The following is a 25,224-nucleotide window of genomic DNA, read 5'->3' on the forward strand; positions in this document are numbered from 1 at the left end:
TGTGAACACTCACATACAGACCATAACGACTCTAACCAGCCACTCCTCAGTCCCAAGTTTTTTCATTGTCCACTTCACCACCTCCCTAGGGACTCTGTCAAAGATAGGCTAATAGATAAAATTCAAAGCATAGCTGATGAATGCAAAATTTACAACACAGACCCCAGTGCCTTTCATTGCTTATTTTTACTGAGCATAACCAGAACAATAATCTGCAAATATATTATGAAGTAAAATTCGTTTTTGTTTTCATTTTTGAAGGCTCCAACATGGAGACTAATAATAAAGCACTGAAAAGTACAGAGGTTGGTAATACAGGGAGGAAATTTATAATCTCTCCCATTACTGTATCACCATTCAACTGCCCTATACTCCATACCTGCTTCAGATTCATTGTAGAACTTTTGTCTTGGAATGACCTTGGGTATCACCTCCGAAAGTTGATCCAGTATTAGGACACCCTATACAGTATTTTACTCTTGGGTAAAAAGGGCACTTTGAAATTAAACGGTTCCTGATCCACTTACCTTCACCCTCAGTTCTGTGATAAATTTACAGTGTACAGAAACTTCCGGCACAACCTGAAACTGAACACTGTATTCTGTTAAACTTCGTTATGAACAACAGCAGAGAATAATCATTCATTCATTCATTCATCATCTAATTCTGTGTTGCCCCATGAGGAGCATAGAAGCCTGGGGCTAGGCAAGTTGGTCCTGTCATTTAAGATGAGTGACCTGCCTCACTCATCCCTGAGTGGCATTACATGAGCAATAAGCCCCAACCATCCCTTGGATATAAACCTGCACAGGCTCAATCCGACTGGAGTGCCTTAATTGCCTATAAACTACCAGGTGCCATAAGTTGGTTATATGGTTACCACCCAGCATAGTACAGTAAATGGTTTTCTGGTGTACAGGAAACCATTTGGCTTGTCACTCAGTGTAGAGTCACCCACAGACAGGAGGAAGGGGAAAAGATGAAGGAAAGAAAGACAGAAAAGGAAGGAAGAGAGGAGAAGGCTGGCACCTGAGAGCAGCACTACACTGAGTGAGTGGATGGTGAGTGCCCCCACCTACCATTAAAATTTACCTAATTTATTATCAACTACATAAATAATACCAATACAAAAACAACAGAACCAAGAAGTACTGTAAATGTATATTACTGGTACTGTAAACTTTTCACAGCACTTTACTAAAGCCTCTATCATTTTTTTTCTAACTATGCTTCAAGGTGCTTCGAGGTTTAGAGATTAAAAAAGAAAAAAAAGAAAGAAAAAAAAAAAGTTGGAGCGACAGCCTTGAATAGGTTTGGTCGCCATGAGAGGAAGCAGGCTGGTTACCTACCTTTAAATGACTTTTACCTCAGTTGCCTTGGTTTGGGTCCCGCCTGCACTTGAAGGTGCATAACATGGGATTGGTTATTTTATTATTAACAACTGTACAGACACAATCAACAAAGAAAGAACAGGTCAAAGAAACCAGTGTATAAATAATGTACAAAAAATGTATTTTCTAAACACTTCTTTCTCAACAACTGCCATTTTTCTTGCTATTACCCTTCCCCACTATTTCTTTTTCTTGCCCTGCTTTCCCTGTTTACCTTGGTGCTGGTCCTGGCCATGCTTGGGGTTAGTTCGTGACTTTAGCTGTGGAATCTTCTCTGCCGTAAACAGCATCACTGACTCACGGGTGCTGTACAAATAAAACAGTACAAGTACGGTATATAAATAGCAACTCCTTGTCATATAAGTACTGTATGTCAGGGATGTTTTTCAAAAGATCAAAACTTTTTTCATAAAGTGGGGAAAATTGGTAAATCAGCTTTATAGGTGGCACTGACTTTTACCGGTGATCTATTTGCATTCTGTAGTTACTGTGGACTCCCTCAGCTGTGACGTGACTTTCAGAAGTCATTTCTAGTAGCCTATAGCATGCCTTATAGAATTTTCTCTGTTTTTCACATTCTCTTCATTTCCTTATGGCCTGAAGATTGTAATTTTGCTTGATGAGCAGTCAGACACAGGTGGTCTAATAACTTGACAATGCTAGCTAGTAGCTGCAGTGATACATACTTTTCTATTATGGAAAGCCCGAGAATTGCAACAATGAGTCATCAGTACTGCTACTCTGTTTTCAGAAAGTCTATTTTTTATTTTATCATTAGGATTCTGTTTTACTAATTTAATGGTTCACCTAGTTAACAAAACTGTGGTATTTTTGTGAGTGTCTGTGGTCCTGTGTTGCCAAGATAATTAAGTCTATTGTTTATTTTACTGTACAGTAGGATTTAATTATCTATGCAGTTAACAATGTTGTGGTACAGTATTACTGTGGGTGTCTGTGGTTCTGTGTTGCCAGCTAAGTAACTGCAATTTATCAATCCATCATCCAATCCTACATTGCCCCATGAGGAGCATAGGAGCCCGGCTCTAGGCAGTTGGTCCCGACATTTAAAATGAGAGTGACCAGCCTCAGTCATCTCAGAGTGGCATTATGTGAGCAATAAACCCCAACCGCTCCTTGGATATAAACCATCACTGCCTCAATCCAACTGGAGCATAATAATTACCCACTAAACCACCAGATGCCAAAATTTGGTTATATGGTTGCCACCCAGCATAGCAAATGGTTTCCTGGTGTACAGGAAACCATTTGGCTTGTCACTCAGTGTAGAGTCACCCACAGGCAGAAGGAAGAGGAAAGAGTGAAGGAAAGAAAGACAGAAGAGGGAGTGTAAAGGCACCTGTAGACAGAAGGACAAGGAAAGAATGAAGGAAAGAAAGACAGAAGAGGATGGAAGGAAAGAAGGATGGAGGAGAGGAAAGGGCAGACACACGACAGCAGCACTACATCGAGTGAGTGCATGGTACTCTAATTTATATTGAAACTTCTATTTCCATACACAAGGTTGGCAGCTGAGGTCATATACAGCAATAGTTCATTCTTACAAATCAGCTGAGTCAGCATTACCTGAAGTTATTATTGAGGACATCACCATTGGGTCCTCGTAGTTGCACCCGTACTCTACCCCAATACTGTAGCTCCTTGCTTTTCTCTCGGGAGTAAATCTTGCGTTCACCCATCACCTGCAAAGAATATGGTTATCATTAAAAAATAATAATAATAAAAAAATAAATTAACCACTTCAATCTGATGATGCAATTTTCTATTTATTCTTGCTACTTGCAGCTGATTCCATTCAGCTAAGGATAGCATCAAAGAACTAGGGAAGTTAATGAAGGTTATTGCTACTTCTCCACTTTTAAGTCCATCCTCAGGAAAGAAAGTAATTTAGAAATTGAAATAATAATATAAAATCACTGGACTACAATGGTTAGTGCCTATCAACTGCATGAAGGTCATTGAAGAAAACAGTTGTGCTCAGTCACAACCTTCCCCTGGAATGCAACACACATACAGTTGATATCCAAGTCCCTAACTGTACTGCTCAGTGAACAACAGGGTTAAACAAGGAAACAAACTCTCTCCAGGAGGACGAGGGAGAAATCCCCTGAAACCCTCCTATTTCTCCCTTCCTAAATGGATATAACATACAGCATAATAGCATACATTTCCTGACAGGTTATTAAAAAAAAAAAAAAAAAAAAAAAAAAAGGAAGTTGCTGCTGATCAATCTTGGTCTGTCTGGCTGAGCAGACTCATCAATTGCATGCAAGCATCTACCCCTGCGAGGCAATCCCGTGCAGGAATTGGTATTTTCTGGCAGCAGACAGTGTCTCACAACAGTGAAGTGTGGGGAAAAGTGTGGAGGTTTGGTTCCCAGATGGATGCTGCATTTACACCTCTCCACCCAGCTAACAGGGGCACCATTGTAGGCTCCACATCACCCCGTTATATGGTTACCACCCAGCATAGTAGATGGTTTCATGAGTTACAGGAAGCCATTTGGCATGTCACTCAGTGGAAGGAATAGTGACAGAAAGGATGAGAGAAACAGAAAGTGAGGAGTACAAACACAGAAAGTAAAGGATGGGTTGTTTTGAGGGGGACAAATAACCTGAGAGTAACTATACAAAATGATCCAAATACAATTTCAACAGAGTTATACAGTAATATTTATTGTATGAGTTACTGAAATGTGTTATTTGAAAGGAACATGTGGAGTCACATGGAGTGACAGAGTGACAAATGAGGAAGTGAAGAAGCGTTGTGGTATGGATGTGGATGTGATAAAAAGTGTTAGGAGAAATTTTATTACACTGAAGTGGTTTGGCCATGTGGAGAGGATGGAGTGTGAGAGATTAAGAAGGAGAGTTTATGCTGAGTGAGGTGGAGGGGGGGAGAAAGGGGAGGCCTAGGATGAGATGGAGGGATGGAGTGGAAATGTATATGAGAGAGGGGAGTGTGAGCTGGAAGCAGGGCGGTGAAATGGCAGTGGACAAGGTGACATGGAGGTGATTTATTTGTGGCCACCCCCTACGGGATTAAGGCATCTGGCAATAGATAGATAGATTTACTGTGCAATCCTAAAATCACCTGGCACACGTACATAAAAATATCTATTTGCCCTAGTGCTAAATGAGACTATGGCCTATATTCTTAAACATTAAATGGTAAAGGTGATGGGATGCCTCCAGTTTTTTAAAATAATTTCTGTGATGTATGTGTGTATACCAAGTGAATCTGGCCTATCTGTATACAGTAAAACCCCAATTATCCATTGTATTTCAGCCAGCCCCTATGCCAAATAAAGTGAAATGTCAGATATTGCATAGTACCCTCATCAGGTCAACATCTTGATCCTCTATCGTAAAAGCCCTCCCATGACTAACTGATGAATCTATCTATCTATAGCTTGACGCCCTAATTCCGCAAAGGGTGGCCGCAGACAAAATGCCTCCAAGTTGCTCTGTTACCCACCATTTGACTGCCCTCCCCCCAACTCACTCTCCCCTCCCTCATGTACCTCTCAACTCCATCCTCCACCTCATCCTCGGTCTTCCCCTCTCTCTCCCTCCCTCCACTTCACCAACATACAGCCTCTTAGTCAGTCTTTCATTCTCCATTCTCTCCACGTGTCCACACCACCTCAGTGTATTTCTCCTAATTTTCTCAACCACATCCACATCCACCCCACAACGTTCCTTCACTTCTTCATTTGTAAGCCTGTCCCTCCATGTCACTCCACATGCTCCTCTCAAGTAACTCATTTCCACTGCTCTCACTCTTGACTTGTTCCCCTCTAGCAAGATCCACGCCTCATTTCCATATGTCAGGGTAGGGATCGCACTACTGTCATGCACTGACTTCTTAACTTCCATACTCACCTCCCTATTTCTCATCATTGCTTTCATATGCATAAAATACAACAAAATAGTGATGCAGTACTGTACTGTAATACAGTAAGACAGCACCGGTTGGCTATCATTTATGAGCTGGCTGACATGTCTCAATGCCAAATATTGCATAGAACTACCAGTTACGTCCTGTTTCGGTGCCGGACGATGCATAATTTTGCCAGATATTGCTTTAACAGAGCCGAGCCAGCAGCGCCAGATACTGAGTTGGACTGGATATTGCAACGATAAATTGAGTTTACTGTAATTATTGTAAACTACATTCTGCAATGTGAGATGCAGGCTAATTAAGTATTGTATAATTGCCATAGGCATTCCACAAATTATGTGGCAAAAACTGGGCTCCTACCTTCCCCTCCACAATTAAACTTTAAGAATATGGCAATATGCAACACAAAGTACAATAAATTAAAAATCACTGACTACTCCTCTTGGGTAACATCCTGACTTACAAACTATGATAAAAACAATAGACCCTGTATGAAAAATGCTGATGTACTGGACAAAATGGTTCATTATTACAGTGCCATACTCGCCAGTATACGGTATATGGTATATAAGGGTTAACCCCCAAGGATGTATTACTGTATTTTATTTTATTCTTGCCATCTCCAAATAATTTACACAACATGGGAGAGAGGTTTTAAACTACAGTAGGCAGTTATGGCCTTACTTAATTTTTTAAATATTAGAGATGAATAAATACTTGAATAAGATCATCTGGTGACAGCAAGAATGAAACAACAATGATGTTTCTGCAATGAAGGGGTTGGATAACTTTATGGCACTGGGTCATACCCTAAAAATATGGGGTCACGGTAAACAGTAGTGGACAATATACAAAACAACTGTATTGCACATTATTAAATGTCAGCTGTCTATTTACATTATTAACCCCTAGGCTGCAGCAGCCCTAGACATTTCCTACATCCATGGTGCAGGACAACCAGATAAAAAAAATTGTTTTTTCATCATGTGTTACCTAACCAAACAACAGACAAAGTTTACACTCCACACTGATGATTCGCAATCCACTCATCAAGCATAAGTACAGTATGCAGTAGGAATGAAAAATTACCGAAACGTTCACAAGACTGTATATACAGTATATACAGTACTGTATACCAATATATGTATGTATGTATGTATGTATGTATGTATGTATGTATATATATACCTGTATATATATATGTATATATATATATATATATATATATATATATATATATATATATATATATATATATATATATACAGGTATAACAGGTTTAACAATGCAATTGGTTAGGTAAAAACCCATCGTTAGGCGGAGTATTGTACATTGGAGTAAATTTAACATGTAAAGTAATGGGATGCATTTTTGAACCTTGGGTTTCCCCCAACCAAGTCCAAAACCACCCAACTGAGCCCAAAAACAAGTTTAAAGCCAATCTAAATGGCCTAACAGCTGTAAAGGAAGCTAACCTGAGCCTAACACCTGTTAATAACTCACTAATACCAATAAATAAAATCTGAAAATCATCAAATATAAGTCTGGAAAAAATCAAGCTTAGTAAACTCTACCCCAAAATGACAATGTTCACCCCATCCATAGTTAAAACACATTAGTCTGAGACTAAAAACAGTTTATAAATCAACCTTAACATACAATTTTAGGCTAAAATATCATCAAATAAAAAAACCCATTGTTAAACCGGGGTTTGGCCATCGTTAGGCGGGGTATGGTGGTATTTCTATCCCCATCATTAAGCCAGGGTATCGCATCTAGGGGTATCATATATCAAAGCATATCTGTAAATATATATATATATATATATATACACACTGGTAGGTGGTGGCACTCACCATCCACTCACTTGATGTAGTGCTGCTCTCAGGTGTCTGCCCTTTCCTCTCCTCCATCCTTCTTTCCTTCCATCCTCTTCTGTCTTTCTTTCCTTCATTCTTTCCTGGTCCTTCTGGCTAAGGGTGACTTTACATTCCCTCTTCTGTCTTTCTTTCCTTTATTCTTTCCTCTTCCGTCCACCTGTGGGTGACTCTACACTGAGTGACTAGCCAAATGGTTTCCTGTACACCAGGAAACCATTTATTATGCTGAGTGGTAACCATATAACCAAATTATGGCGCCTGGTGGTTTAGTGGGTAATTAGGGCGCTCCAATTGGATGGGACCAGTGAAGGTTTATATCAAAGGGATGGTTGGGGTTTATTGCTCACATAATGCCACTCAGGGATGAGTGAGGCTGGTCACTCTCATTTTAAATGTCAGGACCAGCTTGCCTAGCCCCGGGCTCTTACGTACCTCATGGGGCAACGTAGGATTGGATGATGGATGGATGGATATATGTACACTACATATAAAAGTCAATCTTTTGAACACAACAAGAATCCTCGAGGCTGCTGCTGTTGCTCTAGCATGGTCTGTCTGGCTGAACAGACCCACTGTCCACAAGCATGCAGTCACCACCTTCCTGTGGCATAAAGTGCCTTGCCAGGATCAGAATAGGGTCCTTTCATATGATACGGTACAGGGTCCTTCCACATGATGAGGTACAGGGAAATTAGAAGAGGCACAGCCCCCCCAAGAGGATGAGCTGTGTATAGGAGCTATGTATGAGTAATAGTCTCAGCTCAGATTCTGACTACATGGCAAGGGTGTTTGAGTTCCCTACCTGGAAGTTCTGTGTGAGGCCAGCTACATGGTCTTGGTCCTGTGGCACTCCTTTGAAAGTAATGGTACCTCCTGGGATGATGATAACCAACCACCTGCTACCTTTTGTCTTTGGGGTAAAGGGGGTTAACCCTTAAACAGTAGGCTACTTTCCAATTTTATATCTGTGTAGGGTGGGTTATAAAAAAAATATATATATATACAGTATATATATATACACTCAATCCTCGTAAATCGCAGCAATTTGGGTCTGGACCACTGCCATGATTTACGAATTCCGTGATTTATGAATAATAACTCTTATGTGAAAAATTAATTTGGGTCTGGACTTTGGCCAACCCGCCCCCACAGCACCCTACCTACACCTATCTAGGCACCATCAAACACAAACATACAAATTTAGGAATATTCCGTGCATGTATTAAATAGAAATATGCCATGTTAAGAGATCTCACCTTAATCCTATGACGATATTGCTTAAGTGAATGGAGTGGGGTGGTGTTGAGAAGAACCTAGAACCTCTCAGCACTTGTTCTTCCCAAACTCTTTCGCCAGCTTTGAAAACTTCTCTCCCCTCTCAACACGATGAATGAGCTCCAAACATTGACTGTACAAGAACTGCAGCAGCTTCTTGACACCATACTACTTAGAGCTCTTCATCGGGGAGTCAGGAGGGGCCATGGCAGGTAGGAGGCGGGGGAAAGTAGCACAAAAAAGGCAGGTATGGTAACTCTCGTACTCCATGGTGACGGTCTGTAGTGTGCAGACTGGCAGGACAAGAACAACAACAACATGGTTGCATTAGTATGCACATATGCCACCAGGGATGCGCACTGATTGGTTGTTGGGTCGCGATTTTCAGTTTGAATGCCACGGTTTACAGTTCTCCTTGGAAAAGGCCCACTTGGGTGCCTAGGTCCGCGATTTTCGTGACTTAACAGTGATTTAAGGTTGCTGGCAGTCTGACAGCCACCTAGCCGTGATTTATGAATCTGTGATTTATGAACACGCGATTTATGAGGATTGAGTGTATATATATATATATGTTACTAACTTCAAATTGCACACGGGCCGCGTGGTGGTGAGAGATGAATAAGAGGGGTGGTGATGCATCAAGATCACTATCAGGGGCATGTGACTGAGAGGAGATGGGCTAAGAGTCTTGCTTTCTGCTCTTATTTGTATTAGCAAACTAAAAATATATATACACTCAATCCTCGTAAACTGCGGCAATTTGGGTCTGGACCACTGCCGTGATTTACGAATTCTGTGATTTATGAATAATAACTCTTATGTGAAAAATTAATTTGGGTCTGGACTTTGGCCAACCCGCCCCCATAGCACCCTACCTACACCTATCTAGGCACCATCAAACACAAACATACAAATTTAGGAATATTCTGTGCATGTATTAAATAGAAATAAGCCATGTTAAGGGATCTCACCTTAATCCTATGATGAAAGTGCTTAAGTGAATGGAGTGGGGTGGTGTTGGGAAGAACTTAGAACCTCTCAGCACTTGTTCTTCCCAAACTCTTTCGCCAGCTTTGAAAACTTCACTCCCCTCTCAACATGACGAATGAGCTCCAAACGTGGACTGTACAACAACTGCAGCAGCTTCTTGACGCCATACTGCTTAAAGCGCTTAATCAGGGGGTCGGGAAGGGCCATGGCAGGTAGGAGGCAGGGGAAAGTTGCACAAAAAAGGCAGGTAACTCTTGCACTCCACAGCGATGGTCTGTAGTGTGCGGACTGGAGGGACAACAACAACATGGTGGCATTTGTATGCACATATGCCACCAGGGACATGCGGTGATTGTTTGTTGGGTCGCAATTTTCAGTTCGAATGCCGCGGTTTACAGTTCTCCACGGAAAAGGCCCACTTGGGTGCCTAGGTCCGCGATTTTCGTGACATAACAGTGATTTAAGGTTGCCAGCAGTCTGACGGCCACCTAGCCGTGATTTACGAATCCCTGATTTATGAACATGCGATTGACAAGGATTGAGTGTACTATTTTTACATTATGTACACTACACACTGTATATATGGAAAATTTTTCTTAACTTACGTCTCTACAGATATAATTTTACGTATGTAAAAACAGTCAAGTCACCTATGGTGCGGACTTCTATGCCACGGCAAGGTACCAGACCCTCCAAAAAACGAACCACACACATAACCTACCTATGATGCGGGCGTGGCAAGGTTGGAAACGCGCAGGCAAATTCCCCTGGCGGTGCACTCCCTGGTTCGTAAACAAAAGAAGATGGCAACCACTTCAGCTCCATACTACAAGTGCTCCAACTGTGGACTTTTTTCTCTCTTATGAGGAGGTTAAACTTCACCAAATTCATTGTGTTAAGTACTGAAACATTAAAGATTCTTTGGGTATTGTGACTAGTTTATAGGTTTGCTCGTAAAACCGCTATGAAAGGGTTAGTAACAAAGCACCCATCTCTGAGCTAAGATGAAGTATAATGCCTCCCATCATCATCATCATGTATATAAGAATGATTATTAACATGTTAAATGTGAGTTTTGTTGACACTTGAGCATACAAACTTTATCAAATAAACTTCCTCAATCAGTGCTTGACCAGGTAGCATCCACCATCTTTAACCCGTTAACTGCTCTATACAGCCTGGGCTGTTCCGAGTGCGACTGCTTAATACAGCCCCGGCTGCGCAGGTGAATTTCGAATATAGTGCCATGGTGACCAAGGTGACCCATGCAAGCATGTTTGAGCCTTCAAAACTGAAACCGAAACCGAAAACCATACATTCCAATAGGGAATCAGCCAATTCGATGTTCATCCATGGCTTTACCATGGTAAATATTGAGCTAATATTTCGTTACAATATACTTTGGCATGTGTTCTCTCAATTCCTAAGAAAAACTTTGGCCTTTGGGAAATTTCATTTTTACCCCTATGTCTGCGCACCATGGACACCTCCAAAAAACCGCCATGCGCAGTTAACGGGTTAATGTTTTGGTCGGTCAGCTGATCTATGTCTACTTGGCTGAGCTTTTTTACGCTAGATCTGCAGTGAGTGGCATTGCCTAAGTAAACACAAGGCTGATCACCCTCTCATTTTGTGTGCCTATTGTTGCGTGCAATACATGCATTGACTGACTGTTTGATTGTATGCGTGTGTAAAGTGGGGAAACATGAGGAAAAGTGGGATGAAAAGAGGGACTTTGGGTGAACATCCAGAACCAAATTCCATTTTTCCCATTGGTTTAGTTACTTGTATGGCAAGGTTTTCTACAGCACAGGTGCAGTCCAGAACCAAACAGCCGCGCCTTAGGCTACTTGACTGTACAGTAATCCCCCTACTATCCAACATAATAGAGCCAAAGGCATGTCCGGAAAGTGGTCCCGTCAGGAAAGTGGTCCCGTCCGGATAGTGGGCCCCAGACTTGTACTTAAGGACCCTAACCCAGCCTAACTTTGAAAGCCACCTAAATAACTCCCTATCGGACATGTATAGCACCTATTTAAACCTATTTAAGACCCTATTCACACCAATAATGGACATAAAGCATGAAAAAAATGAAAAGGAACCAAAGAATAAGGAATTAGAAGTGACTACCTCAGCCAGGGTACTTACAGCATATCTGTGGCCACCTTCTCTAAGGCTTTGGCAGTGGTGAAAATGCTCTTGAAGCACGTACAGTAATCCAGTGTTGTGTTGCACTTAATTCTTTGCACTGTGAGTTATAATTGTTTAACACTGTACATTGTTCTTAACTGCACCATGCCAGTTTCAACCTCCAATTTGCACTCCACAATTAATCCTTTGCACTCTAAATTCTAATTTCTTAACAATGCACAACACTGTAAATTCCCATGTGGTCTAGTGGCGAGGTATTGCAGTTTATTCACAAAAAACGAGTACCTGTAGCTTCCATTGCGATAAGCATCTATTTGCAATCAAAGTTAGGCAGTAACTGTTGGTGACAGGGAAACAGAGTTGCCAGATCGCAACAATCACATTACCAAACTCCTCAATTTTCATTACCAAATTTAACTTTCATTACCACATTCGTAATGCTAGCATTTATTCTTCACTAATTATATTATACAAGTGGAAATACATGAAATCACTCTTCTAATAATTAACAGCATGTTGATTATTTTCACGCTATGTAGGCTAGCAGATTAATCAGAGACAGCAGACAATCCACCATCGCCACCCTGTGCATCCTCATACATGTGAAAAATCCGTTTGGTAATGCATTATTCTGATTCATTACCAAATGAATTTTTCAGTACCAAATTAGCTCACATTTGGTAATGAAAAATACCAAATGGCAACCCTGACAGGGGAGGGGGGAGGGGGGAGGAAGGAAGGGGTGAAGGGACCATGGTGTAAACAGCTGTTCGGCGCCGCGCGGCAATTTCAAATAACGGGTGGGAAAAAATTCGGATTTGGGGGGGATTTTTTTCCTTTTTGGCCATTTTTGGGTTTCCAAGGTCCAGGCCCACAATGTCCGGTAAGTGGGGTGTCCGGAAAGTGGGCGTCTGGACAGTGCGGGGATTGCTGTATTATGTACAACTGTTCATATTACCACAACTGTTCACATTAATATGTTTCAATGTGTGGTATTCTGGGAAGCACTTGATACAGAGACCCAATTCACACTCCTAGCATATAACAGGCCCGTGGAATATGAAAGTGTTCTGGAACGTCGACTGCTTTTTCCCTGACGGACATTCTGGAATGTCAATCGCCTTTTACAGGTTAAGAACTTAACTACAATGATACTTTCTACTGTATGTATTTTTTTTTCTATTACCAAAATAATATTCAATTTAGGAGGGATGTTCAAACTGAAGGAGCTCCAGTCAACCTTCAATATGCCCCTCACTCAAAAGCTTTACCCTAAGCTACATCAAATCCTGTTACTTAAAAAAAAAAAAAAAAAAAAAAAAAAAAAAAAACTTGTAAAAGGGTACTGAAAAAACTACTTGCAGAGTCAAAAGCCACAGTTTTTACTCCACCCTGGTTAGACGGCAAATTGAATCAAGGCATATTTCTGCTCAATGGCCCACCCAGTGCTGATATGCATCTGAACCTCATAATTTGTTGAGTTGTGTATTCATGCACTGCCAAGGAAAGCCACTGTGCAAAAACATCCGTGGTTGCAAGTCACCATTTGACCAGAGTGGGCTAAAAAACCATGGATCATAACCATGCCTATAGGTTATCCACCTTAGCTTGGTGGAGATTTTCATGACACTCAATTTATATCCCATACCACAATGGAAGAGTAAGACAATACTATGACTAGTTATATACTTTCCTTTTCTTTGTGACAAGTACCATATTCTTGCATTTATCTTTTGTTACAGACCAGTGGCAGTATCAGACAATGCTATGGCTCAACACCCTTTCCATAACACCTCTTTGTGCCTACAAGAATCTTCAAGTGTTAAGTTCTTGTTACAGCCCAGCATTCAAGATGGACAGATGGCAATTTCAGGCCAAGTGCGTATGGAAAGAGCAGTGAAGTGATGGAGCTGAAGGTGGAGTGGCTTACCTGAAGGCCAGTAGTGGAGAGAACATCAAGCATTTCTTTGCATGTGGGTGCTGATACAGCCTGTGGGGGATGCACAATGGAATGAGAACAAAGGATCATCATCACCATCATCAGTACTTATTTTTCCCAATTAAGGTAAATAAGAACAAAGTATAATCACCACCACCATCTTGACCTTTTTTCTGCTCATGGTAAATAAAAACAAAGTATCATCATCACTATCATCATCATCACAGTCTTCATCATTACCATTCTGATCTTTGTCCCATTTGACTATAAAAGAAATAACCAAATAAGCTTAGTGTTTAAATAACAACAGGCTGAACAACACCGTACCATAAAGCACCTTCATCTGTGTGGGGTCTGAAACCATCTCACCACCTCAGGCCTAAGTGACGTGTGGCGGTCACGTAATTAAGACGTTTTTCTTTTCAGATCCACACACCCCAATCAATTGTAGTGTGGAGTTGCTATATTAATTCTTTCTGAGGAGTCTCGATTCCATGCCAACCCGAGTTAGCTGAGGTCTCTTCTTCACCAAATGTCAAAAGTGTCCTGGTGACGGGGTTGAGGCAGATGCGGCTCTACCACGTTGAACCATGATTGCCATTACATGCTAAAGTGCCTCTTGAACAGAGGTTGCAGGAGAGGGGCAACTTCAGTCTGCAGTTCACTGGGTTCACATTTCAGATAAAGCTGGGGTTACTACCAGTACTAATACTATCACTGCTGCCGCTACTACTACTGCTACTAGCTACTATGACTATTGTAGCCTACAAATACCACTATCCCAATCTGGTGACAATTTCTTGGATTAGTTTATTGTAGCTACTTCCAACTGGTTTTATCAGCTTCGGGGGAGATTTCTTGTTACGAGTTTAGTAAGGGTTATAGCTAACCCCTCTTGTTCACATAGTCCCTCCTTGAGATATGAGAATACAGATAAAACTAATGCCATCAGACTAAAAAGGTTACAAAATAAAGTGAAAAGGATCCTTAAAAATAATAAATAAATAAAGGTAAATCAAAGTGAAGAAAACTATACTGAATATTGATTGATTGACTGAATATAATTAAAATCTGGCAGCGCAACTGCCAGGGTCTTATGCTGCTGGTGGACAAAACTAGCATCTGAGTACCCAAATAACGTGAATCACACCTCCACTCACTCATTATTCACACATTCAAATATCTTGCCTTTGACAGTAACAGGTACTCTACAAATAATTTCTTACTTTCTCCTTGGGGATCCTCCTGCCTTCTTGTCTTGACTTGTCTTTGTTGATATATGCCGGGTACAGGCATACCCATCTGAAAACAAGCACGATAATATTAACATCAGTATCTTGGTACATGACATCATCATCATCGCCATCATTATTCATCTTTATCACAACCATCATCATAACATGTAATGAAAGATGTATGTTCTTAACAAGTATTGTCCAAGCTGATTGTCCTCACTCATTCAATCAGATACCATACTGTACTGTACTTGTTTTATCACCTTCTACTGTATGTTTGCTGCTACATCAATTATCTTTTTGGATGTATTTTGTACTCTTTTAATGCACTAATTAGTTTCTCTCTTTTGACGGAATCATAAGCCTTGCTAAAATCTACCAATATTACTACTAATGCTTGTTTCCTACTACATGTGTAACCTTCTTCCATACAATATTGTAAAATGAATATTTAGTCCTCTGTTCTTCCTCCTTTTGTAAATCCCGCTTGTGTTTCTCTCATTTCATCATTTCCTTTGAGATGGCTTGGTACTTCTTCCTTCACTGCATTTATGAATAATTTATATATTCGTTAACACCACCGGTCTTAATTCTTTCATTGTTGTTTTTTTAGCTTTCCGAATCATCCTTGGTTTTGATGTCTTCCAACCTTCTGACTTTTCTTCTTTTTTTAGGATCTTTTATAAAGCACTGTCAAATTTTTTACACACATTTCACTTTTGGCTTTACAGTACGAAGCAGCAGCACCTTCCCAAAGCAGTTCTTCTTTCTGATGGTCTTTTATATTTTCCTGGTTATTTTTGAGGTGGTAAATGAATAGTTCTTTATTGTTGTTAGCCATGTTCCTTCCACTGTACGACTGTTTCTCAAGTGTAATGGCAGACACTTACGCCAGCATACATTCCGGTCAGCTTTCAGTACCTCAAACTTACATTATAACCTAACCTAACCTAGCAATTTAACCTAACAACCAGGATTTCAATTAAGTTTTAGTAAGTCTGCCAGTAGGAGCGATGGTAAGGCATATACAACATGATAACAGGGAGGGTACAGGAACGACTGTGAGGCATAAGGAATAAAACATGGATGGCAAATCAACATAAAACAATTGTTTAACACCATGAAGTCGGAAATAATACAGAAAACAAACTGGAGTAATACGAACTGAATTGGTATGGCCCTTCTGCTGCGTAAAGTAAAGCGTACATTTCCCGGAAACCCTTCAATGAACTTTAAACCCATACAGCCTTTCCAAACAACAGGCACCATGGAGATGCATACCATAGGCTGTTACCAGAATGTTGTGTGCAGCCCGAGAAATTTTACATATCCTTGGATAAAATACGAAGCATTAGTTCAAAAATGATCTTTAAAATCAACACACTAAGCAACTCTTGCTCAGCCACCCCACCTGTCATAGCCATCTGGCAACTTCGTGACGGGCCGACCAACTGCAGCCGCCATCTTTGTTGTTTACTTGTGAGACCCCCTGCATTCTTTGAAGAACGAATGAAAATTATCACAAAAATTACAGAAGTACACCAACATGAACCTCGTATTTGCCAAAATATAACTACTGTACCCGCGTCACCGTTGCCGTAGACAAAAGCATGCAAAAACGTTAAATTGATTGATTTACTTTTAATCATTATAATTAAAACTATAGCAGATCCAAACTTATGAGTTTCTTAACGTACTAGAAAAATCCATGTTTTTGTAATAAAATACGTAACATTCGAGTATCAATGAAATTGTAATGTAAACAAACATCAGCTGGCTGGCTCAGTGGCTGACAGGTATAAATCGAGCCCGACATTAAATAATGTTAAACACAACGCAGCTCACCCAAGGTTTATGAATTTTAGTATTTATTGGTAATAGTAGTCCAGATCAGCTTACGTATCTCATAAATTGTTTCAGAATGCGTAGTAGACCGGAAATTTACCATGTCTGCATTCGACCAGCTCAAGGACGGCTGTTGTTACTCGCATTACAGAGCTAACGGAAGTTCCCTAAGAAACTAAAGTTTTCTAACGCTAGCAAGTTGGTTAATTGTAACTGGTACATGACATCGTGATCACAGTATTAACTTGGCTAGCCACATACATGATTTTGGAGCTTTCATCTGATGAACCCCTTCAGCCTGAGGTGGTCTTTTCACTGAATATAATGGTTGTCATTTTTTAACAGGGAGTATAGTGAACTGTAGATGAATGAAGGATCGTTCTTGGGCCAGCCCAGTTTTGTTTAACCTACATGTCTAGCAGCTGCAAAAGTCACAGATGCATAGTACACTATAGCATATGGTGCTAGAGATGAGCACCCTCATGTGGTGGCACCAATATAACTGGGCAGCCACAGCTTCCTGGTTAAACAAATGTCCCTCAGTTACAACAAACTCTCAATAATCCATTGTCACAATATCTGGCCCAGCACAATATCCAACACTGTTGGCACGGCTCTATTAAAGCAATAACCAGTGAAACTGTGCAATACCTGGCATCGAGGTGTGTCATCCAACTTGTAAACGGTAGCCAACAGGTGGAGTATTGCTGTATTTTATCTTTATTGTATTTTATGCTTAGTCTTCATGTTTTACTCATGGGAAAGTTTTTGGGATAGAGGGTAGAGATGGATAGAAGCGCAACATCTGGCACACAGCTGAACATTGAGCCAATGGGGGTACTATCCAATATCTGCTGTTTCACATTATTCAGCATAGGGCTTGGCTGAATTATGCTGGATAATTGAGAGTTTACTGTACTTCCTCATCTCTTGAAAGGATGAGGGTGGCTGCAGATGGACAGCTTAAGCCTGCAGCCCACCAGGTTCACATTCAGGTGAAGCTTGGGGTACTACTACTACTGCTCCTGCTGCTGCTGCTGCTACCATCACCACCTGTACTACAATACTACCATCATCACCTGTACTACTACAGCTACCATCACTAACTGTACTACTACTATTACTACTACTCCCATCATCTAGTACAACTACTACTACCTTCACCACCATCACTTACTGTACTATTATTATTACCTGTATTACTACTAACTACTACTATGTGTACTATATCTACTTCTACTAACTGTACAACTACTAACTGTACTACAGTTAGTGCCACTAACTATACTACAACTACTATTACTAACTGTTACAACTATCTGGTAACTGTACTGCAACTATGACAACAACTACTAAAGTATGATACACTACTTTATGGTACCTTTTGTCACCCCAGAGGCTAGATATGTCACCAGAGCCAATCCAAGATCGCCTAGGTCCAGGAGGTGGAGGTGATGATGAGGATGACTTGACCCCACCAACAGGACTTACCCTTGGTCCTGTCTTATCATCCAGTGAAGATGAACTTGACCACAATGGAGAACCTGAGAATTTTACTTTTGAATATCTACCTCTGTCACAGGATCACGACTCAGTCAGTAGGCCTAGTATTATGCCATTGTTCTTCTGTGGATTATTTCTGCTTGTTGCTAATATTAAAACTGACTGGCATGAAATACTATCCTTATCTTACTTTAACCTGGTTTAAAATTGCCATCTGTCCATAGTAAATGTTGAGCTCCTTAAAATATGTTGCTAGTCACAAAGAACTACTATGGAACAGATGCTGAGCTGTAGCATTCTCCCTTTCTGCCATTCAGCTACATGAAGTAATTTGTAAAAGGAAAAAAACCGGGCCAGGTTAAGGTAAAAAAAAAAGTAGCTATGACTATTTTTTTAAAAAGCCATACTCCTAGTCAGGTAGCTAAACTGATGGCAAGTGAAAGTCCTTCAGTAAGATGCAATATACACCAGTTCAAGTTTTCTAAATCTTGCAAGAAGTGAAACTAAGAATGATGTAAATGGTATAATTTTACACATGGTTATAATAAAAACTTTTTGCATTACAGGAAGACGACTCAGAAAATCCTCAGACTCTCTCAGATCTTATGTTAGCCCTGTCTGTCCATGGCCCTAATGTTATAGATGGAGAAGGCACAGAAGGTGGGGAGGGAGAAGGAAGACAAGGGGTAGAGATAGAGGTTTCATCACAGACGGCAGAGTTAGTGCAAGAGGTGAGATAGCTGTAATGGGTGTAGCATTATGGAAACATTTTAGCCAGGGATGAGGGAAGGGATTGAGACAGATGGTAAAGGAGGGTAAAAGGTAATACAGAATTGCTGTTTGACTTTTCTAGCAGTGGCAACTTCTATTAACATCTGCAAACAGCATTCATTTATTTATTATTTTTCGGGGGGAGGGGGGAGGCATAGTTCTTGTGCCACTGGGTATGATAAATAGAATATACTATTACTAGAAATCACTAATTAAAGCAACACAGAATGCTGAAAAACACACTGACAAAGGGTGATTGAAAGTGAAGTACAAGTACAATAGCCCCTCTATACTGTATTGGTGCCCAAAAGTGGGGCCAAAATTTGGCAAGGTGCTTCAAATTACTTTCAAATTACCCACAAATGGGTTTAGGTACTGATATAAACATAAGTCATATTTTCTTCTTATTCTGCAGTCAGCACATGCAAGAGAGGCAGAGTTAAGACGGGATCAGGCAGGTGTGTGGAACTCCTGCCATGTCCAGCCTGATTCCCTGGAGCTGGACAGGGGTAAGGTGGAGGAGATTAAGTCAGCCATGGCCTCCGTCACACTGCCACCATCTGCCATCCCAGCCTGGGCACATAACATTTCTGATGAAGACTGGGAGCACCAGGTTGCCAAGTTACTATCCAGACATTCTGACAAGTGAAAAACTTTTGTACTGTATTGTAACTTAAGCTGAGCACAACCAGACTGTTCAAAAATAACCTATCCTGATATCTCTTATATTAATCCATTTTTGCACCTCAATATTCTATAACATGTGATATTAATGTCTTGATTACGCTCACCCAAACATGAAGAAAGTACCTGTATGTACAGCTAATAATACATTTGTTTATACAATAATTTGGCTTAATCATCCAACAGAATTTTATCCATGCTTACTCACTCCGTACAGTATACAATGCTAGCTTATCCATGCTTACTCACTCCATACAGTATACCAAGCTAGCTTAATATTAATCTGACATGTCTTTTCTTTACCTATTTAATCTAACTTGGCAATGGTTATATTTATGCAGTGTTAACTGCTTAGGCTACTGTATATTGTCACAGGTTTTTTTTTTTTTTTTTTTTTTTTTTTTTTTTTTTTTTGTGTCCGACTCTGGGCATAGGCTTCACAGCCTGCTATCAAGGCCCAGCAGTCCTCCTACATACCATACACCTCTACATGTCACCACTTCGGCGCTAACACCCACCGTCCATATTGAATACATGCTAGGGCTGTCTCATACAGGACTGGTGTATTGGTATTAGCGCAGGTATTTTTACGACATGTCGGCGGGTCTTCTGGTAGATCAATAAAGCCTGATTTAATGAAATTCAAATCCTTAAACTGTTCCCTGCCCCAGCCGGGATTCGAACCTGGGTCCGTTAGGACTGCAGGCCACCTCTCTACCGATTGAGCCACCGCCTCCCCTAACAGTATATCCTACTAAAAAGCAAATGTGGCTTCTGTGTATGTACATATATTCCAGTTGTCTATGAGTTATAGCGACATGATTTATCTAATAATATTTTTTAAATGCAACAGATATGGAGATGATTTATCTAACAGTATTTTTAAATTCAACTTTGCTGTATAAAGGTGGCACTACAGATCCTACAATATGAAGAATGAGGTGTGGATTCAACCACAAGAAAGTATGAAAAGTGTGTATGTGTGATAATATGACAGAATGAACAACTGACAGTGATGTGGTTAATATCATATAGCATCAGTCACTAAGGTATTGTTTTATAATCAAATAAATATATTATGAAAATCTAACAATAATTAATATTGACCCTATACAGCACAGCATATTACTTCTTGTAGAGTCTTTTAAACATTAATTTGAAATCCCTATCTACAAGAATTATCCTAAGCTGAATGTAACTGTCTGGTGGTAGCAGAGTAAATAAGTAATACATCTTTGTGCTAATGGGGCATATTTGTACTGTACTAATTTGCTAATATGTAAACTTGAGAGGATAACAGACAGAACTGAAAATAATCATACATTGTAAACAGTGAATACAGTATAATGACTTGCAAAATAATGGTTAAATAATGCCCACTGATGTACCACTATACTGCAGTCTTGCACCAATGAACCCCTTCAGTATGAAACCTCTCCGTAGCTTAATCAAGATGTGGTGGTACTGTAACATGAATATAGTATGTAGTGGTGGTATATGTAGTCCTAGTTTCATCTATAATGTGAACCTGATAGACTACAGGCTGAAGCTGTCTTTCTCTGACAGCGGTCCACCAATCTTTTGAGGGAGAGGGAGGGCGAAGAAGGACATTTGTATAACCAGGCAGTGAGTTTCCCCTCCCCCCCCCCACCTGGTACAACAGTGTCACCATAAGAAGATGTCTTTCTCCAGTACCAGAATATAAAATAAATGACATTATCAAACAGAAGGGGTTAACTAAGACTGCTTCTAACCCTTTCTGTCTGAGAAGTCTCCTGAGACTGAATAAAAGTGTCTTGTAATAGCATGTTTAAATACAGTTATAAAAAACACACCATCATACTGAAAGGGTTACTGGACACTGTTTCGAACCTCTTCAGTACAAAAGGTCTCATTAACTAAATTTGGCAGACGGAAATAGGTGTCAAAATACTGGAGAGAATAATAATACAGGAATAAAGCCCAAGAGACTAGTGCAGTTTATAAACTAGGAATCTACACACTTATTCTAACCTGCAGCTAACAAAATGGTCCATCACTGTCATAAGTCTGGGATGTGTTCCAGAATATCATATTTTTTCCATACAACTGGTACTGTAAACTGAAGAAACTGGCAATTTACTTTTATAGGCAGAAACGAAACTTTAATGGGCAATTTGAACTTAGTGGAAGAGAGAGAGAGAGTCAAATTAGGTAACTTTTGTCTAGGATTTACTGTGTCGTTTTAACCCGTTCACTACATGATCGACTTTTGTTTGCTGTTTGTTTGTCCTATTTTAGTCATGTTATCTGCAGACAATTTTATTTAACTTTGGGGAGACTTTGGACTGAAGAGGTTAGATATATAGCCTTAATAAACCCCTTCACTACTCCAGATCCTACAGAAGTTAAATGAAATCATCTGGTAGTAGCCTACTTTAAATTTGGATGTTATCATGCAAGAAGGGTCTGTACAGGAAATCAGTGGGAAAATGTATTTCAGTCTAGCAGCAATTGTGAATACTGTGCAGTACAAGTAAACAATGATAAAAATCTTCTTTAATAGTGGCAGTTTTTTTATTACTGTATATTCAAGCTACTTGTCACATTATTTTTTTCAAATCAAGAGAGAAGTCTCCAAGTGAAAGGGTTAAGATTAGGTACTGTGCAATACTAACAAATAATAATTATAACCCTCTTTAATACAATGACCATTTTTAAAAATTCATAGTACAGTACCAATCGTTTTTATTCAAATCTGGTTGAAAATTCATAGTGAAGGGATTATGAGATAAAGTACCGGTACTGTGCAATACCAGCATAATATTAATCTAATCTCCTCTCCTTTAACACAATGAACATTTTTATAATTATTGTACTGTACATTATTGCAACCCATCACACTATTGTAATTCAAATCAGAAGAGACAAAGTACTTTGCAATATCAATATAAAAACAATCTCATATCTTTTAAGACAATGAAAATTTTTAATAATTACAGTACTGTATATTCATGTTAACCTATTTTAATTCAAATCAGAGGAGACATCTCATAGCAAAGAGGTTAATGAGTGCTTCTTACCTCTTCCTACCCCTTCGTTGTGTGAGGTTTTCCCTAAAGTAAAATCATTTGGTGGTTTCATGAATACCCAGACAGTCCTTTATATTCATTGGGGAAGTACTCTAAAATGTCAACTATTTTTCCAGACAACTGGTGTTGTAACTTAAGGGAAGCTTGGGAACCAGTTTTATAAGTAGCAAGAGAATTTTATTATGCATGTTTGTTTAATTTACAATGGACTTTAAAGGATCATCAAATAAAGGCCATGAATAACAAGGAAGTAGGGTAAAATATTGGTCACTGTATTTTAGAGGTAAAAACACAGCTCAGGGTCAGCTAAAAATAAATGACAGTACAGAACTTATTAAGTATTGTTTGTTCACCTTAGCTTGGCCCAGATTTGTCTTTTTTGCAGCTTATTTCACTAACCTCAAGGGCAGAGAATGACGATGTTCGAGTTCTAAATTCTATCCAGAGCAGTTCTTCATGATTAGCACCATATTTTAGTGTTAATCTATTGTTGTAACTCAGTATTCAAGATGGACAGATTGTAATTTTAGGCCAGGTTAAAGTGAAAAAGAGTATAATGACAATACAATACACTACACACTACACTACACTTGCCACCAAACATATGGCTGTACCCTAATGATATTTTACTGTAATTCCTTCACTCTAATGATGGATTTTATTTTATTCTTGCTATCTCCAGGAGATTTTATTCAGCTTAGGAAACACTGTTTAAACCTGAGAGGTTTGATATAGAATTCATTTACACCTTCAATAAGCTGAATACTTCAGTTGGAGATATCAAAAATAAATATACAGTAAACTCTCAATTATCTGTCATTGCAGTATGCAGCTCAGTGTAATATCCAGTGCTGCTGGCTCAGTTCTATTAAAGCAATATCCAGTGTCGAAACAGGACGTAACTGGCGGTGTTATGCAATATCCAGCATCAAAGTGTATCGACTTGCTCGAAAATGGTAGTTAACCGGCACTGTATTACTGTACTGTATCAATAAGTTATGGTATTTTATGCTAAATTTTCATCTTTCACTCATCGGAAAGTTTTTAGGATAGAGGGTCAAGACAAATAGTGCTACAATATCTGGCTCAACACTGAATATTGTGCCAATGGGGGGTACTAAGCAATATCCGTCATTTCACGTTATTTGGAGTAGGGCTTGGCTGAATTACATCAGATAATTGAGAGTTTACTGAATACTATAAAACACTGTACTGGATTCACGGGATTAACTGTTCAAAGATCAGGATATATCAGTTATGCTATTCATTTCTGGAATGCTGTAATTATACTGCAACATGACACCAGAAATAAGTAAATGTATGAGTTGGAGGGTGCATTGTGATTCATGTGTAGACTGCTCTAGTAAGGGTGTAGCCATATGCTGGTTGGCAATATAATACCTGTGCAGTGCAACAGTAAAAAGCTACATGTAATAATATACTAACAGTACATTAACATTAGTAGTAATAATGCCCACTAACTTAGGTCAGGTCATTTCAAGTTAGCACCAAATAAGGGAACCCATCCCCACCCACTGCTACAGGTAAGTGGTATAGGTGGGGAAGGCTTTTGGGATGTAGGGTGAGAAGTGCATGTAAAATATTTCAACAGGTAACATGAGGACCACCATAAGAGCAGTAATAGAGCCATTCATCATCATCCAGACCTCCTTTCCCAACCTCGGGCAGGGTGAGGAGTAGCAACATCCAGACAGCCAAAGTCTGCCCAATTCAATGGGCCATGCTGCCATTCACTCATCATTCAAGCCCTCGAAATCCTGGCTCCATCTGATAGGCCAAAAAATTTCACCACGTTCTGTAGCTTCACATATACCTATATGACAGAACCAATCCGAACACTGTCATTAAAAATGGGTGCCAAATTCCTGGTCGTGCACTTCTCCGCACAAAATTCATCCAGCCATCTCGATCTCTTGCCAATCCCTTAGCATCACCAATTTCCATACCTCTCTTCCTCACATACTGATCCACCATATCTCTCCACTTTCTTCTTGGCCTAACTAGCCACTCCCTCCTTCAAATTCACTCAGATATACCTTTTTCACCACTCTATTATCATCCATTCTCTCCACATGACCATACCATCTCAGTACACTCTCTTCACTTCTGGTGTCCACAGACTTTCTCACTCTGCATCTTTCACAAATCACATTATTCTGTATCCTATCCACTCTCTATATTCCACGTAGATTCCTCAGCAGTCCCATCTCCACTACTCCTACTCCTGACTTTTCATTTACATGCCACACCATAGTTTCACATCCGTATGCTGAAGTTGGCACTAACACTCATGTAAGCCTCACGCAGGTGCAACACTGAAGCCTCTGTTACTTATCAAGGTCTTTATAGCACCAGCTACTTTCTTTCCTTGTGTCACTCTACTTTCCACTTCTTTTGCACATTTTCCTCTCTTTTCTGTCACTGTGCCCAGGTATTTGAACTCTCTCACCAATTCCAGTCTCCCCATTCACTGTAATATCACACTGGGAGTCACCTTCTCTCTCAATAAACATCACTTTACTCTTTTCTACAATTACTCTCAAGGCA

The 25,224-nt window shown here is 39.9% G+C and overlaps 2 protein-coding genes across 3 annotated transcripts; one reads left to right on the forward strand and one right to left on the reverse strand.

Moving 5' to 3' along the window:
* Window positions 1-1,491: 1,491 nt before the first annotated feature.
* Window positions 1,492-16,263, reverse strand: Srp19 (signal recognition particle 19). The gene is made up of 5 exons (XM_080275581.1): window positions 16,194-16,263; window positions 14,774-14,849; window positions 13,539-13,598; window positions 2,976-3,091; window positions 1,492-1,697 (listed from the first exon to the last, which is right to left on the reverse strand). Exons 1-5 carry the CDS (start codon window positions 16,244-16,246, stop codon window positions 1,571-1,573), a joined length of 432 nt encoding a protein of 143 aa, XP_080131707.1. The 5' UTR covers window positions 16,247-16,263; the 3' UTR covers window positions 1,492-1,570.
* Window positions 16,264-16,545: 282 nt separating this feature from the next.
* LOC145403981 (uncharacterized) lies at window positions 16,546-20,628 on the forward strand. Of its 2 annotated transcripts, none has more exons than XM_080275583.1 (4): window positions 16,546-16,578; window positions 18,024-18,221; window positions 18,697-18,861; window positions 19,317-20,628. In XM_080275583.1, exons 2-4 carry the CDS (start codon window positions 18,033-18,035, stop codon window positions 19,548-19,550), a joined length of 588 nt encoding a protein of 195 aa, XP_080131709.1. In that variant the 5' UTR covers window positions 16,546-16,578; window positions 18,024-18,032; the 3' UTR covers window positions 19,551-20,628. The 2 variants fall into 2 exon arrangements, with proteins under 2 accessions (XP_080131709.1, XP_080131708.1); XM_080275582.1 differs by lacking the exon at window positions 16,546-16,578 and adding an exon at window positions 16,803-16,930.
* The last annotated feature ends 4,596 nt before the right edge of the window (window positions 20,629-25,224 follow it).

The sequence above is a fragment of the Coenobita brevimanus genome, chromosome 62, assembly GCF_032717465.1.
Source record: "Coenobita brevimanus isolate Jiangsu-jjx chromosome 62, ASM3271746v2, whole genome shotgun sequence".
Classification (NCBI taxonomy): domain Eukaryota; kingdom Metazoa; phylum Arthropoda; class Malacostraca; order Decapoda; family Coenobitidae; genus Coenobita; species Coenobita brevimanus.